The following is a 15,235-nucleotide window of genomic DNA, read 5'->3' on the forward strand; positions in this document are numbered from 1 at the left end:
GGTCACACAGGTTGTTGCATGAAGGCAGGTCACACAGGTTGTTGCATGGAGGCAGGTCACACAGGTTGTTGCATGGAGGCAGGTCACACAGGTTGTACCAAGAAGGCAGGTCACACAGGTTGTACCATGAAGGCAGGTCACACAGGTTGTTGCATGGAGGCAGGTCACACGGGTTGTTGCATGAAGGCAGGTCACACAGGTTGTACCATGAAGGCAGGTCACACAGGTTGTACCAAGAAGGCAGGTCACACAGGTTGTTGCATGAAGGCAGGTCACACAGGTTGTTGCATGAAGGCAGGTCACACAGGTTGTACCATGAAGGCAGGTCACACAGGTTGTACCATGAAGGCAGGTCACACAGGTTGTACCAAGAAGGCAGGTCACACAGGTTGTTGCATGGAGGCAGGTCACACGGGTTGTTGCATGAAGGCAGGTCACACAGGTTGTACCAAGAAGGCAGGTCACACAGGTTGTTGCATGAAGGGAGGTCACACAGGTTGTTGCATGAAGGCAGGTCACACAGGTTGTTGCATGAAGGCAGGTCACACAGGTTGTTGCATGAAGGCAGGTCACACAGGTTGTTGCATGGAGGCAGGTCACACAGGTTGTACCAAGAAGGCAGGTCACACAGGTTGTACCATGAAGGCAGATCACACAGGTTGTACCATGAAGGCAGGTCACACAGGTTGTACCATGAAGGCAGGTCACACAGGTTTTTGCATGAAGGCAGTTCACACAGGTTGTTGCATGGAGGCAGGTCACACAGGTTGTACCATGAAGGCAGGTCACACAGGTTGTACCATGAAGGCAGGTCACGCAGGTTGTTGCATGGAAGCAGGTCACACAGGTTGTTGCATGGAGGCAGGTCACACAGGTTGTACCATGAAGGCAGGTCACACAGGTTGTACCATGAAGGAAGGTCACACAGGTTGTTGCATGGAAGCAGGTCACACAGGTTGTTGCATGAAGGCAGGTCACACAGGTTGTACCATGAAGGCAGGTCACACAGGTTGTTGCATGAAGGCAGGTCACACAGGTTGTACCATGAAGGCAGGTCACACAGGTTGTACCATGAAGGTAGGTCACACAGGTTGTACCATGAAGGCAGGTCACACAGGTTGTACCATGAAGGAAGGTCACACAGGTTGTTGCATGGAGGCAGGTCACACAGGTTGTTGCATGAAGGCAGGTCACACAGGTTGTACCATGAAGGCAGGTCACACAGGTTGTACCATGAAGGAAGGTCACACAGGTTGTTGCATGGAAGCAGGTCACACAGGTTGTTGCATGAAGGCAGGTCACACAGGTTGTACCATGAAGGCAGGTCACACAGGTTTTTGCATGAAGGCAGGTCACACAGGTTGTTGCATGGAGGCAGGTCACACAGGTTTTACCATAAAGGCAGGTCACACAGGTTTTTGCATGAAGGCAGTTCACACAGGTTGTTGCATGGAGGCAGGTCACACAGGTTTTACCATAAAGGCAGGTCACACAGGTTGTATATGTAGCCTTGAAGGTCATAGCAGTCAGCAGGAGAATACGTGTTGACAGTATTATTTGCACATTTGTGTGTATGTATTCATAGATTATACTGATATTTCTTCACTGATACAGCTGTCCCTTCAGCATGTTTTGATATAATCAGTCCAATAAGCTCTACAGTACAGATGTATGATACTGCAACTGAAACTGTCTCTCATGCGCTTTTCCCCTTTTATCACATGTCTTAGCAGATGGCAACTAATTCTCATGTCATTCCAATCAAAACATTTTATCTTCTCTCACTTCATATGACAATTGTCCTGAAAACTGCTTTAGGTAAAAGCAGTTCTAGAGGCCCACTGAAGATGGTAGGGATTGCGCCCCAAATTACTGCTTGCCTTCAAGTGATTTTTGTCAGGATATTTTCATACTACTAATTCAAAGTAAACACAAGAAACTTGTGCTACAAAACAAATGGCCCAGACTCAGTGAATAATTCCCTAAATTCAACAATTAATCTTCTAATACTGGCTCAGTTCCTAATGAAGAACCTCCAGATCCCTATAATCCCCATAGAGACCAGTGAGCAGTGCTGACCAACATGTCATCAGGTGGGGACCTCCTTTCATCAGTGTTTAGTCTAGTTGGGTCCACAACACCTCCAGGGGGCCAGACAGTGATCACTGGCGTCCCAGAGTCACTCCCCTAATGCCAGCCATCACTGCTCGTCACACCACAACAACCATCTTTTCTTCCACAAGCAGCATTATTATCAGCTAACCCAGACTCTATATGGAAACACTGCGGTATAAATTTGCTGCAGTTACACAAGTCATATTCATGTAATTCCTCCATATAAGCTGCAGATTCTTCCAAGCTACCTTACAAAGTGAATTCTATGAAATGTGATAATTTGCAGTTCCTGGAGTGCAAGCATAAAAATGAGGGATGCACTTCCTCCAATACTTCTGAAAAATATGAAAGAGCTCTCCAGTCTGAAAGCAAGTGTCCAAAGGCATCAAATCTGTTTTGTGAGGTAGATTTCATTGGACCAACAGCCTTTCTTCTTTCTTTTTTTAGGCTTTTCTGATCACGAGACAGCCAGCTTACATTCAGCTTCAGATGACATTGTTTGTCAGAGTCATGTTTCAGGTTGTGACATTCAAGAGATTTTATTGTTATATTCTGTTTCAGTAGATGGTTGAGGTTAAATGTTTTGTAATCTTTTGAAGCAAATATGCTTATCATAAATTAATCCTAAATTATTGTATCATATATTCTCAGTCTAATCCATTTTCAGTGTTTCAACCCCCCATTTCTGATTTGGCAGGCCACCCTGTGCTGACCACCCTCTCTCTTCCCTCTCTCTCTACATGCATAGCTGGGCTGGTGGGTGTAAAAATAGCCGGGTAGGGAGGTGGCAGGGGGTGGGGGGTGGTTGTTAGTCAATGGTCAGAGTTGGAATTAGCAATGAGGAAGAGTTAGCACTCTGCTGGCTATAGTCACAGGAAGACTTGAGTCCAGCCAAATGGTGCATCAGAGACAGAAGCGCTGCTGAGGGCCACTTGAAGCAAGGTTTGGCTGAGAGAAGGGTCTCCCCTGGAAGGTAGCTTGTAAAAAAATTTAGGGGAAGAACAGGGGAGGCGGTGATGGGCAGTGGATTATCAGAGTGATTAAATGCAGTTACTTAGATTCCTTTTACGTTTGGATGGGATAGACTTAAATGCCTTGCACCATGGGCAACACAGCCATGTGTAAGGTGTGCGGCTCCGATAAGGGGCTAAGAACTGTGGGGAGCAAGTCTAACCTGGACCGGAATGCTTTTCCAGATTACTACTGCGTGGAGCATTTTCCTGAGCAGTCTGCACTGATGCTGGTAAGATCTTCCACTTACAGGTGCTGTGCAGGCAGGACGACCTCAGGCAACTGGGGCGACCCTGAAATGCCTGTGTTGGGGTATTTAAGGGAGACTTGAACTATTTCACATTGATTTTGATGACAGTATTATTTTGATTGCACTGAGGAGCAACTGAATCTACATTCACTCACTAGTATTTCATATTAGTCCTTTGCTCCTCAGGCCTTCAGTCAAAACATTAATATAAGCACAAATTAGCCAGGTATTGAGTGCATTTTAGAAGTGTGTTTATGTCAGCATTGCCGTGTGTGGGATGGGTTGAGGTGTTCCTTTCCCCTCTCTTCTCCTTTTAAAGGCCAGTGTGACATTTTGATGCCAAAGTGACTCCCCATACAGCAGCATGTGGATTCTTGCTGCTAACATGACATGCAGCTTCAGTGACTTTAGCAGCATGCTGCTGCTGTTTGGGATTCAAGACACAAAATATAACTTATTTTCTTAGTGGGTCATTTCTAATGTGTAGCTTGTCCTGGAGCAGCTCTTGAAATATGTAATTTGAGTAACTATTTTTGTTTGCATCTAAATTAGGTTTCTTCAGATCTGCTACAAATTTAGCCTAAATAATCTGGAACAGGCCTATATTTATCATACATTTTCTATGCATATTTTTAACTAATCTGTAGTATTTTCTGTAAGTGTTTTCTCACATTTGAAATGTACTTTGATAATACACTCTTTACCTGCTTTAAGCATTTATTATAAGAAATACAATTGTGTTATTTAATGTAAATAATGTTACATTTATATGCACAATGAGAGAAAAAAACTGTCAAAAAGTTAGATTCAGGACCTTATTTTGGCCACATAGTCAGTTAAATTTAATTCAGTCTTATTTATAAAGCACCAAATCACAATAAATGTCATCTCAAGGCACTTCAAAGATACAGTTCAATTCAAGGCAATTACAATCCAACTCATTGTAATACAATTATAACTCAATCAAATCCAACTGAATTAAATTCCAAATTAGAAATCCACACATGTAGTTAGTGTTATTGTGACATCATGTTATGTTATGACATCATGCCTATTGTTATGACATCATGCCTGTGCACAGATATGTACACATGGTTACCTCGAATAGTTAGGAGGGCTCGTTTAGTTGGTCAGTGCCTGAAATTGACGTTCTGGTGGCTTCAGGTTTAGTTTCAGTTTGACAAACAGAGCTGAACTTTGTACGGATTCATGGAAAGAGTAAGACTCCCCTCAGTTTCTCCGCTTTGCTTATTTAAATTATCAGTCAGCGAGAAACTATACCTGCAAAAGTTCAGTACGTGAGCTGAATGTTATTCCTATCATGATATCAGACTAGGGAAGTTGCATACATCCAATATAAGAACCAATTTAAGAGCGGTGCTTTTCTTCAGAATAACTTACACATGTTTACAGACTGTCACCAACTGTGATTAACCCAAATATGCCAGCTTCCACGATCACGATGAATGTGTTCCATTCAACGCTGCCAACCCTGTGAAGGTGGCAGTGCTTGTAAGCTCAACACATCACTCAACTACTAATCAACACCACTCATGCAGCTGCATCCTGGTTTCTCTCTGAGTTATTATTTCTTATTAGGGATACCAGGATAAGTGCTCATTTGGATTGAGCTTTAATCTTCACTGGCAGAAAATGGAAATCAAGCGTCCATGGCCTGAACTCAACCCTACGTGCATCCATTGGTGTGTTAATCTGTGTGATACAGAAAACTGTGTAGCCTAAAATATTGTATAGAGTAAGATGTGCTAATGGCTGAATGTAGCTTTAAGTGTAAAAGCGCTTTGAGTGGTCAACTAGACTAGAAAAGCGCTACATATATAGTCCATTTACGTTTGAAGTCTATGTAAATATGCTCAGGGATGATCATCCCTGATTGGTTATGGTTGGATTGGTTATGGTTTTCCTGGTCTGTTACAGAGAATATCATTTTCAAGGCAACACAAGTATTCTAGCTTTGGTATAGCTGAAAAAACATTTGACATCCAGGGCAGTTCTTTGACTTGGGAAATGTTTGGATATAGCATTGTTTTAAGCTTGCTGGGCTAATGATCACTCTCCCGCAGCCTGTTTTAGACATGAGGAGCTCTGTGTTTTAACCTGTGACCCGTGTCCTCTTACACTGATATACTGCAGTCATGTGCAGTTTACCATACCATTTACATCCTCCCACCGACAGTGGCATACTTATAACATGACATTATTAGATTTATTACACTATCTAAAAAGTGGACCATTGATATTTGTATATATTATTCCATAGACAACGTGTTTGTATAAAACGCAATGGCTTAATCCAGCTGTATTTTTTCGTTGTGTAAAATCTCTCCTGGTGATTATCTGTTGCATTGAAGAGCTGTGGTGATCTCCAGTCTGTATTAATTTACTGATGTGTGCATGGCAATCCAAAGGAGTTTTTATTATCAAAGGAGCACACGAATAGAGCCAACTCCAATGTGTGAAGTGCAGTTGCTACTAAACAGAGATACTGTTATTCTACCCAGATCCCTCTGAATGTGGAGTGCACCTTTGTAGAATCAAAGTTATGGACTGAACTGAAGCTTAAGTCTGTGTTTGCATTCATGCTCATGTTGTTGCCTGCCCAACAGTTCTTTAACAATTTTCAAGGTTAGAGTTTTGTGTTAGATTCTTTGTGCTGACTTAATGAGTCTTTAGAGGATAGCTTTATTCCAATCTTTCCATATCTAGCTTATACATTTTTTTTGTCAAATTGTTGTTTTGCTGGCTAACTTTATGTTTTAACATTCAGAACAATATTAGCATAAATCTAGTGCCTGGTAAAATGTTATTTCAGCATTTGCTCTTCTTTTAGTTCAGGGTTGATTGCCACAACTACTGAGAGAAATATGTCCAATCGACTGTTAAATGCATAGTTTTATTAATGGTGTTGAACAGTAGCGTAGGTTATGTGTCCCTCATCTTTACACGTATACACTGTTTTTTGAGGTGATTAGCTGTAGCAACTGTTAGCATAGCTCCACTTCTCTACGCAAACAGAAATAGAATTTTTCTAAAAAAATAGTTATTCCAAGAAGGTTGTCTGTAGAATATAAATATTATAAAATTTAACATAAGCCTAGTGTTATACAAATATTAGCCATACCAACATACAAGTCCAATATTTAGTGATGCTTTGAGTATAAATACAAACATAAAGGTATTTTAGCACGCTTCGGTGTTTTACTCTGTGCATTTAGGGAGCACCAGATTAAATATCTTTTTCTTTTCATCATATTGTAATAAGATAATCATCTATTTGAATGATGCATTTTTTTTAAACATTTTTTAATCTACCGTATACGAGTATTATATCAACTCCAGTTTCAGTTTTATGTCATGAATATTACCTCGTACAAATCAACCACAAGTTTTACAGCTTTGCTTGTTTTTTTTTTTTCTATGCTTATGTCACATGATCAAAATCTTCTATTGATGTATCATAGCAGATGAAGAACTTATAACTTATAATTCCAGGGCATTGTTTGCTTATATGCATGACTTAAAGAACCAGTTACATGGAATGGATGTATCGTTATTATTATTACTTGCACCTGCTCAACCTGCAATGAGCCATATCTCTGTGTCATGGGGAAGGTGAGTTAGCCTAGAAGGCAAAGCTTCACTCATGTCTGGTAATTAAGAGACTTATCACTATTACACTTGAAGGATGCCTCGTGAAAAGTTATAGCTGATAGAGTATTGTTTTATCTAGGTTTGATATGGAAGGGTTCAAATAATATCAGGGGAATGGGCTTGTTTTTCTGCCGTTTCTTTACTTTTAATAATTCATTGGAGTAAAGAGTGGGTCCAACTTTGATTTTGACATGAATACTGTTCACTATTTAGGTGGGAAACTGGATACACCTGAGCAAACAAAATATAAAGTATAAAACAGCCAGTATAACCTCTGCTAACGTGTAAGAAGGCATTGATTGTCAGCGGAAGGAAACGATGCCCTACATGATTTCAGTGCTTGCTATGTTAGCTGTGCTGATGGACAGAAAAACCCTGTTGTTATGGTTACCTCCTGTGAGGGCATTGCTTATCTCAGTGGTAAGTGGGAGGAGTGAAGATGCTCCCTGTCTGAGCACCAGTTACTCACACATACTCACCAGTATTTGTTTGAGACGATAAAGATGATGGCTTTGAATTATTGATAAGCTTCATGCACTCAACAGAGGCAGACGCTGACTTTGCAAATTAATGTTTGATGTAAAATGTTGGTACACAAGCATCGAGACAGCCGTTTGTCATGCTTGGCAGGTTTGATTAAGTCGTGTGGTAATGTGTCTAGACACAAGATCAATCATAAGCAAGAAGACGGAAAGGACACATATGATGACGTGACTGTACTGGATATGATACCAGAGATCTTTTTAACACGACTTGTACATTCTGATTCAACCCAGACATGACTCAGACATTTTTATCTGTCCCTTCAGTGATACTGACAAACTGACAAAACACCTTAAAACATGAGTTATTATGTAGGCTGCTAGCTGCCACAATTCTCATTCTTCCCAGTGTTGAGTGGTTCCGTTCAAAAGCCTCAGTTTTCTGAGGATTCTGTTGGTTGAAGTATCGCTATAGCAACCAACAAGCTGCAGGAGGATAATTAGGGAGAGGTCTTACGTAAAGTGACTCGACATTTCTGATGAGAAAGTCGGAGGTTATCAGGCTTGATTGTGGTCTTGGCTGCTTTCTACAGTATTGCTACAAAAATGATTACAAAAGATATATGCCGATAATTGGCTGGATCACTGTCTGTCAAAAGCAAATCTTCAGCCAAGCAAATCAACAAAGTACTCGGGTTCATTGTTGACTGTTGTCAGATTGTAGTGGATTTTCTCATGATTGTGATCTTGCAGAACTTGCAAGAAGCCAGCTGCTTCTCAGCCTGATAAGTAGAGAAAAGTCCTGGAACTTAATAACCTCTCGGGTGCCAAACGCTCCACATTGCTTCTGAGTATTGTTGTAAATAAAGCAAAGTTGTAAAGCACAATAATGAAATTTTTAAGTATACCAAAATGCATTCTTCTCTTTTTTAAAATGATATTATCCATGTTTTTAAATAAAATGTTTTTTTTCTTTGCCATAGATAAGTGGTAATTGGAGTCCTGTATGCCACTGCATTACCTGTTCCACAAAAGCTTCAAGCCTCTGCAAGTTGGCTTTATCATAAACTGAAAGCAAATACTGGCTCTACTGTTCGCTTACAAACATACAGTATGCAAATAGCACTCTGTATGTTTTATAGCACTTGCAGAGCCATCAGCTGGGTCCTTCGAGGTGATTGTGTCTAAGTTGCTGAGTGTGAATGATGCAGTGCAGTTCTCTGCAGCAGCCAGACAGAAGCTGACTGCAGGTCGCCGAGAAGCATTCAAAGAAAGGTCTTTGCATGTGTGAAGTAGACATTAGTGCTGCAATGTCAGTGCTGCGTCCTTATGTGTCATCTCTAAGAAACTGCGTGCAAGATGACAGTGTGCTAGAAAAATTAGGATTAAAGAAAAAGAGCAGCTGACACTGAACATTTAAAGCAAACTTTAACCTTGATATCTCTGTCTGAAAACAAACAACATCTGCTGAAGTGGACATAAACAAGATAAGTAATTCTCCATCAGCTTCATACTGCGGTGATACAGTATTTTTGTACCTGACCTTTGGCTCCACCATGGAAGGACTAAGGCAGCATGAATGCAGTAAAAAATAAGCATCACACAGTGTTTTTCCACAGGAGGAGCAGAGTGGTGGGAGCTTTGAACAAGCTGTATATGAGCCAGGATTTAGTGTTAGTGAAGGCACCAAGAGAAAACTGCAGAGTCATTCTGCCTCCTTATTGTCCTGGTCTGTTTCCAACTGCAGTCCTCTCTGCATCCAAAAACAGACAGGGGACACGTCCTGCCCAGCCAGGGACATAAACATTACTGTGCTCTGATGAAAAGCTGTCTGAATAAAGATGTACAATTGATTTACACACAAATACCTTTTCATATTCTACTCCTTTATATCCTGTTTATAACTTCAGGAAAAAAATGCTCCTTTATGTAAAAGTCACAAATACATGTAACTAAGAGATTAAGGTGAAAAGATTGGAGCAAAGCTTTAATTAATCTAAAAATAACTTACATTTTTCTTAAGAGTAGAGAATGCAACATCAAATTAAAAATGAATGGTTACCAGATTTTCATAAACTAAGGCAATGTGAATGTATGGCCTTTTGAAGACATAAGAAATCAGTCCAATTAATGACTTGGAAGCATGTAAAATAATATTTGATGTAAGACAAACTTCTTAAACAAAGAATAGCACCTAAAATTCTTGTTTAGCAAGCTTAGCCATTTGATAAAATGTTTTCTTGTTTGTTTTTTGTCAATAAACAGATAACAGATAAACAGAAAATTTTGAATTATCTTAAACTTCACGTAGTCTGCAACTTGTAGTATTCATAGAGCTATGATCTTACAACTGAACCAGTGGGCTAAAGGACCTTACTGGAGCAGTCAACTGTGTGCACTTACAGTAATTATCCTCATGCCATCTCTTACATACAGCAATGCACAGCACAGTCTCTGCTTGTGTTTCAGGGCTCTTTTCCACGTAAATTGTGTGATTATTTTTGTCCTCCAAAGAGAAAATGTAAACATTATGTAAAGACATTTGAAAATGCATTTCTATTCTGTCTCTTCCAGTCGGACAGTAACACCAGTTTCCTGCGAGCAGCAAGAGCAGGGAACATTGACAAGGTTTTGGAATATCTGAAAGGGGGCGTGGACATCAGCACCTGCAATCAGGTAGGAGTTAAGAAAACAGCATCAATCAATCATCAATCATCAAGCAAACACACTCACATATACACCAAATCCCTGATGGAAGGTTTGCAACAAATGCAACAAAAACTTAATTCATTTGAACCATTGTTTAACAGACATGAGCACTAAAGAAATGGTTTTCAGTTTGTTCACTGATCGTCTTCACATAGAAACAAATCTAACATTTGAAGCCAGCAGCACAAGTTGGGATAAAGGCATGTTTCTCTCTGTGTTCCATCAGCTTCCCTTTAATGACACGTTTGAAACACTGAGGATACAGTTTTCTGAAGAATGTGTCCATTCACGATGAATCGAATATTTCAGCAGCTAAGCATTCTGTATTATTGCTATCTGATGCTCCTCCTTGTTATTTGAACTACACATAGGCCCAGTGTTGCATAATTAGGTCTGGCATTGACCTTCAGGGAAAATACATCTCCCTGAAGGTTCCAATATACATCTTTGCATCATATCTACACACATGCAAAATATTTGTATCATTGACCTATTTTGCACCTTTCTCTGTTAACAGCCTGGATGGTTGTTCTGATCTACATGGAACCAGGAATTTGTTTTTTCCCCCAAAAGCAGCTAAAATGTGGACTAATCTGACCACAATCTTGAGCTCCAGTCCAGAGAACTTTATCATTTTTCTGCATATAGTTGCCTTAGCTCTCAAAGGTCATAGGTCACAACCATCTAACAGTGGTTTCTATCCTTGTCATTAAAACACTGAAATTTCCTCAGACACCCTGAATCTTTTCACAATATTCTGCTCTGTAGATTTTAAAGACCAGAATTCTTTTCCGTCTTGCACTGAGAAATATGTTTCTTGAAATATCATTGACGATTGTCTGACTGAGTTTGACAAAGAGTGGTGAGCCATAATCTAACCCCAATTGACAAGACAAATTATTTGGTGGATGCTCCTTTTATACCCAACCCTGACACCCTCACCTGTCAGTGAAATCACCTCCATTGTACTTTCATCTGTTAAACAAAGGTTCAGATTACATTCTTTTGTTTATTACAAATTAAAAAAACACAACTTGTCTGGAAATAGACTTGTACACAGACACCTATAGACTATCAGAAATAATCTCTGTTACATTGATCAGTAATTTAGAATCTTTTTTAGTCATTTAGCCAATATGTCCTATGTTTGTGACCAGGTTGCTGTTTACTTTGCTATGTGCTTTTGGGAAGTCAGTGTATAACAAACGTTTTATGATTAAAATGGCTGCCTGCAGGTATGACTTACCTTGTGTTATAATATTGAGTTGTTCATACATTCCTACCAGTGAGAAGACTGTGTCAGAGTTTCTTTATTTAGGCCTGGTCATTATCTAGTCTTCTCCAAGCCCATTAGCATTCCTACCATGAAAGAGCTGCAGTGACACCTGATAGGTATTAAACAGTCCTGTCCTGGCAACAGTCACAACACAGTCAACAAGCTGCCCAGTAAACAAAGGTCACATGGAATGGAAATCTAAAATTTGCCAGTGGCTCTGTGGTGTGTGGGGATTTTGTCATTATCAGCTGATGTAGTAGGAATGATGTTGGCACTGATTACTTTAACCTTGTCGGTATTTAAAGCTCTAGTGTTCCGATGTGTTTTGCCTCATGCAACAAGTTGCATTTAAATGAAATTTAGTGATCTTTTTAAAGGATGGAGAAGTGCAAACTGCAACTAAGGTGTTAAGTACAACACCAATTTAAAAAAAGCTGGGACACTGCGTAATTAGATAAAAAAAAAACAGAAGACAATGATTTAGTCAATTCATACATCAATATTTTGTTTACAATAGAATATAGAGAACGTCTCAAATATTGAAAGTGAGACGTTTTACTATTTCATGAAAAATATCAGCTCATCTTTTGTTTGATGGCAAGAACCCATCTGAAAAACGTGGGACAGGTCCCTGTTTCCCACTGTGGAACATCCCCTCCTCTTTTAACAACTGAGGAGACCAGCTGCTGGACGTCTGGGTGAGGAATGTTGTTGAGGGATTCTTGTTTGAGATAGGATTCAAGCTGCTCAACAGTCGTGGATCTTGTTTGTTGTATTTTGCATTTCATGATGCACCAAATGTTTTCAGTTGGTGAAATGTCTTGAGTGCAGGCAGGCCAGTCCAGATCCTGGACTCTTCCACGACAAAGCCATGCTATTGTCATAGATACATTAAGTAGTTCAGCATTGTCTTGTTGAAATATGCAAGGCCTTATCTGAAAAATAAGTCGTCTGGATGGGAGCATATCTTTCTCTAAAACATGTATATAGTTTTCAGCATTGGTGGGGAATTCCAGTTGTTCAAGTTTCCAGTTCCATTAGATCTAATGCACCCCAAAACAATAAGAGATGCAAGCTTTTGAACAGAGCCCTCACAGCAAACTGGATGGTCCCTCTCCTCTTTAGTATGGGAATGCAGCATCCAAGATTTCTAAAAGAATTTCACAGTTTTCCACCTTGTCTCAGTCCATTTTAAGTGAGCTTTGGTCGCATATGGTTTCTTCTTCACAAAAAACACAACCTGCGTCTGTGGATGGCACGGTGAACCGTGTTCAATGATGTCTGGAAATGTTCCTGAGCCACTGCAATGTTTTCCAGGACAAAACTATGTCTGGTTTTACTACAGCACTGCCTTAAGGTCTTTTGTGTTCCTTGTTCACAGCGATGTCCCAGACTCTTGGACTGTAGATAATGGAACAGTCAAAGTCTTGGTTTTTGCAGATTTCTAAACCTCTGCCCACCTTTACTTTGGAAAGACTCTGCCTAGCTAAGGTACCATTTATATCTCGACATAGCCAGTATACCCAGTCATGTTACTTTTACCAGTTAATCTAATTAGTTGCAGCATTTCTTGTTAATACTTATTTTGTCAGCCTCTTTTTGCCTTGTGCCAACATTTTTGAGATGTATTGCTGCCATCATATTTTGTTTTCAAACTTTTTTGAAGTCATAAATTTTAATTTAACATTTTTTTATATCCTCTTGACTGGTCTGAAAAATCTGCTGTTCTGCCTTGTCTGTCGAAGATGGTGAATAAAGAGAGGAATCATGTTTTTAACAACGCAGTCAATCAAGCACTATAACGGTATTTATTTCTAAAGCACAAATATAGTTCTTAACCACCCTATGGGAGCTCAACTGCAATGTTAATGATTCTTTGTGGGTCTGTAAACTGCTGCATAATTGCAGACACATGAATACAGTCTCTGGGATATAAAGTACCAAATTACTGAGATGGAAACCCTGCTACCATAGTTTAGATAATACTGTAATTTCACTGGTCAGTTATCTGTCAAAAACTTGGATGGAATATATACTGTTCCATAAGGCTCAAGCAAGGACTTACTGTATATCTTTTGTTTTTAACATAAAACCATTATTTATATCCGACTGAGAATTCCTTGAGATTTATGGCAAGATCATAAAATGAGAAAACACACATCACTCACTTTGACCATAACATCCATCAGAACTTATAGCTTCTCAAATCAACACCCACGTAACCATTACTGTGATGGAGTGCAGACACTGGTTTGACCACTTTGTAAATGTTTTTTATACACCAAGATTTTACATATATAATGTAGCCAAATTATATATCGCTGGCACACAAGGCACCAACAATATATATTTATAGCGGACACACGTAGCGTGATGTGATAAGATATAAGGATTTATCCAAAAGTTCTCACTATCTGAATAAGCCTTATTTAACCTTGTTTGTGGGCACCACCTTCAATCGAAGGAAAAGACAGAATCTTACGATTCTGGTATTTTAAATTAACAATCAATTATTAATTAATAACTAATAAATTCCAGTCTCATATACTCGCTACTCGTGAATTCTCGTTTTGTTGGACTCACACATACGTAAAGAACACATACACAAAAGCCGGTTGATTTTATATATGTATATATATGAACTATTTATTAAAATGATATGACCAAAGACATGAACCTTAAGACAACAGGAGAAATGCATTGAATATGGATGATTATATAATAAACACTTAGTGAATTGAAAAGAACTAAGGGGAGGGGATGGATGGATACCGGAATCATTCAAATAGTCGCTTTGTGTTACTATTTGAATTTAAAAGCTAACAACTTGGGTTGATTTATCATTTTAACAGCGAATTCTCTCGACACCCACCGCATACCGTCTGAAATGTAAGAACAGGGCAGATCTTACGGTTAGGTCAGCTCCGAACCACAGGTCATTGCCAGCGGGTCCCACTGGGTCTCTCTCTCTGTTCCGCGTCTCGCGGCCTTCGTTGTGGTTGACTTGCAGGGACTGGACCAGTCGCTTTCCTGCGCTGGAGAATAAGCCTTCCTTCTGGTAGCTTGAAGACGAGCGGGGTAGTGTGTCTGAATTCACAGCAAATAATGATAAAACTGTCCAAGGGTCGAGTTGGTTTTGGTTGCTGACCAACTCTGATGAGGTGAACTTAAATTCACAAAAGATTGACAAAAAGGTTGACAAGCTGAACGCCGGCTCCTTTTTCTGATCAAAAATAGGTGAGGATGCTGCAGCAGCAGAGTTTAAAACGTGCTATAGAGAGGAGACGGGATGACGGACGAACAAAAATGCAAAATGTATCTTTCTACTACATTCTTCTCTTTCTGTCTTTGTTCGGACCTTCTTCTTCCATCTCATCTTCCTCTCCTGCCATTTTCAAAGACTCTCCGCCAGACTCTCATTCCATCAATTCGAGCTCTCTGCTCTTCATCTTCTCTACTGATCTGGACCTTCAATATTCTCTTTCAATATTCCGTCCATGTTCTATTCAAGAACTTATGCGCACTGGGCAATAACTCCGGGTTCCGGAGTTTGATTCGCGGAGGCGGGGCATGACGTAGGCCTACGCTACACTTTCAGCCAATGGTATGCCTGAAACTGTTGTGACGTCTGCCTGGGCGTATTTTGTAAGGCAACCTGCAAGGAGGTTTGCCTCAAAGCAATTCGACTCCTGCATTCCTCCGTCTCATAAACATTTGTTC

The 15,235-nt window shown here is 40.0% G+C and overlaps 1 protein-coding gene across 2 annotated transcripts in view; it reads left to right on the forward strand.

Moving 5' to 3' along the window:
* LOC140282104 (ankyrin-2-like) overlaps positions 1-15,235 on the forward strand; it is a 125,564-nt gene that overhangs the window by 30,998 nt on the left and 79,331 nt on the right. For both annotated transcript variants that reach the window (XM_072376667.1, XM_072376668.1), the window contains exon 2: positions 10,105-10,206. In XM_072376667.1, the coding sequence (XP_072232768.1) occupies positions 10,105-10,206 (102 nt within the window). The remainder of the gene's footprint in view (positions 1-10,104; positions 10,207-15,235) is intronic.

Source organism: Leuresthes tenuis, unplaced genomic scaffold (assembly GCF_036924035.1).
Source record: "Leuresthes tenuis unplaced genomic scaffold, fLeuTen1.0.hap1 SCAF_22, whole genome shotgun sequence".
NCBI lineage: Eukaryota > Metazoa > Chordata > Actinopteri > Atheriniformes > Atherinopsidae > Leuresthes > Leuresthes tenuis.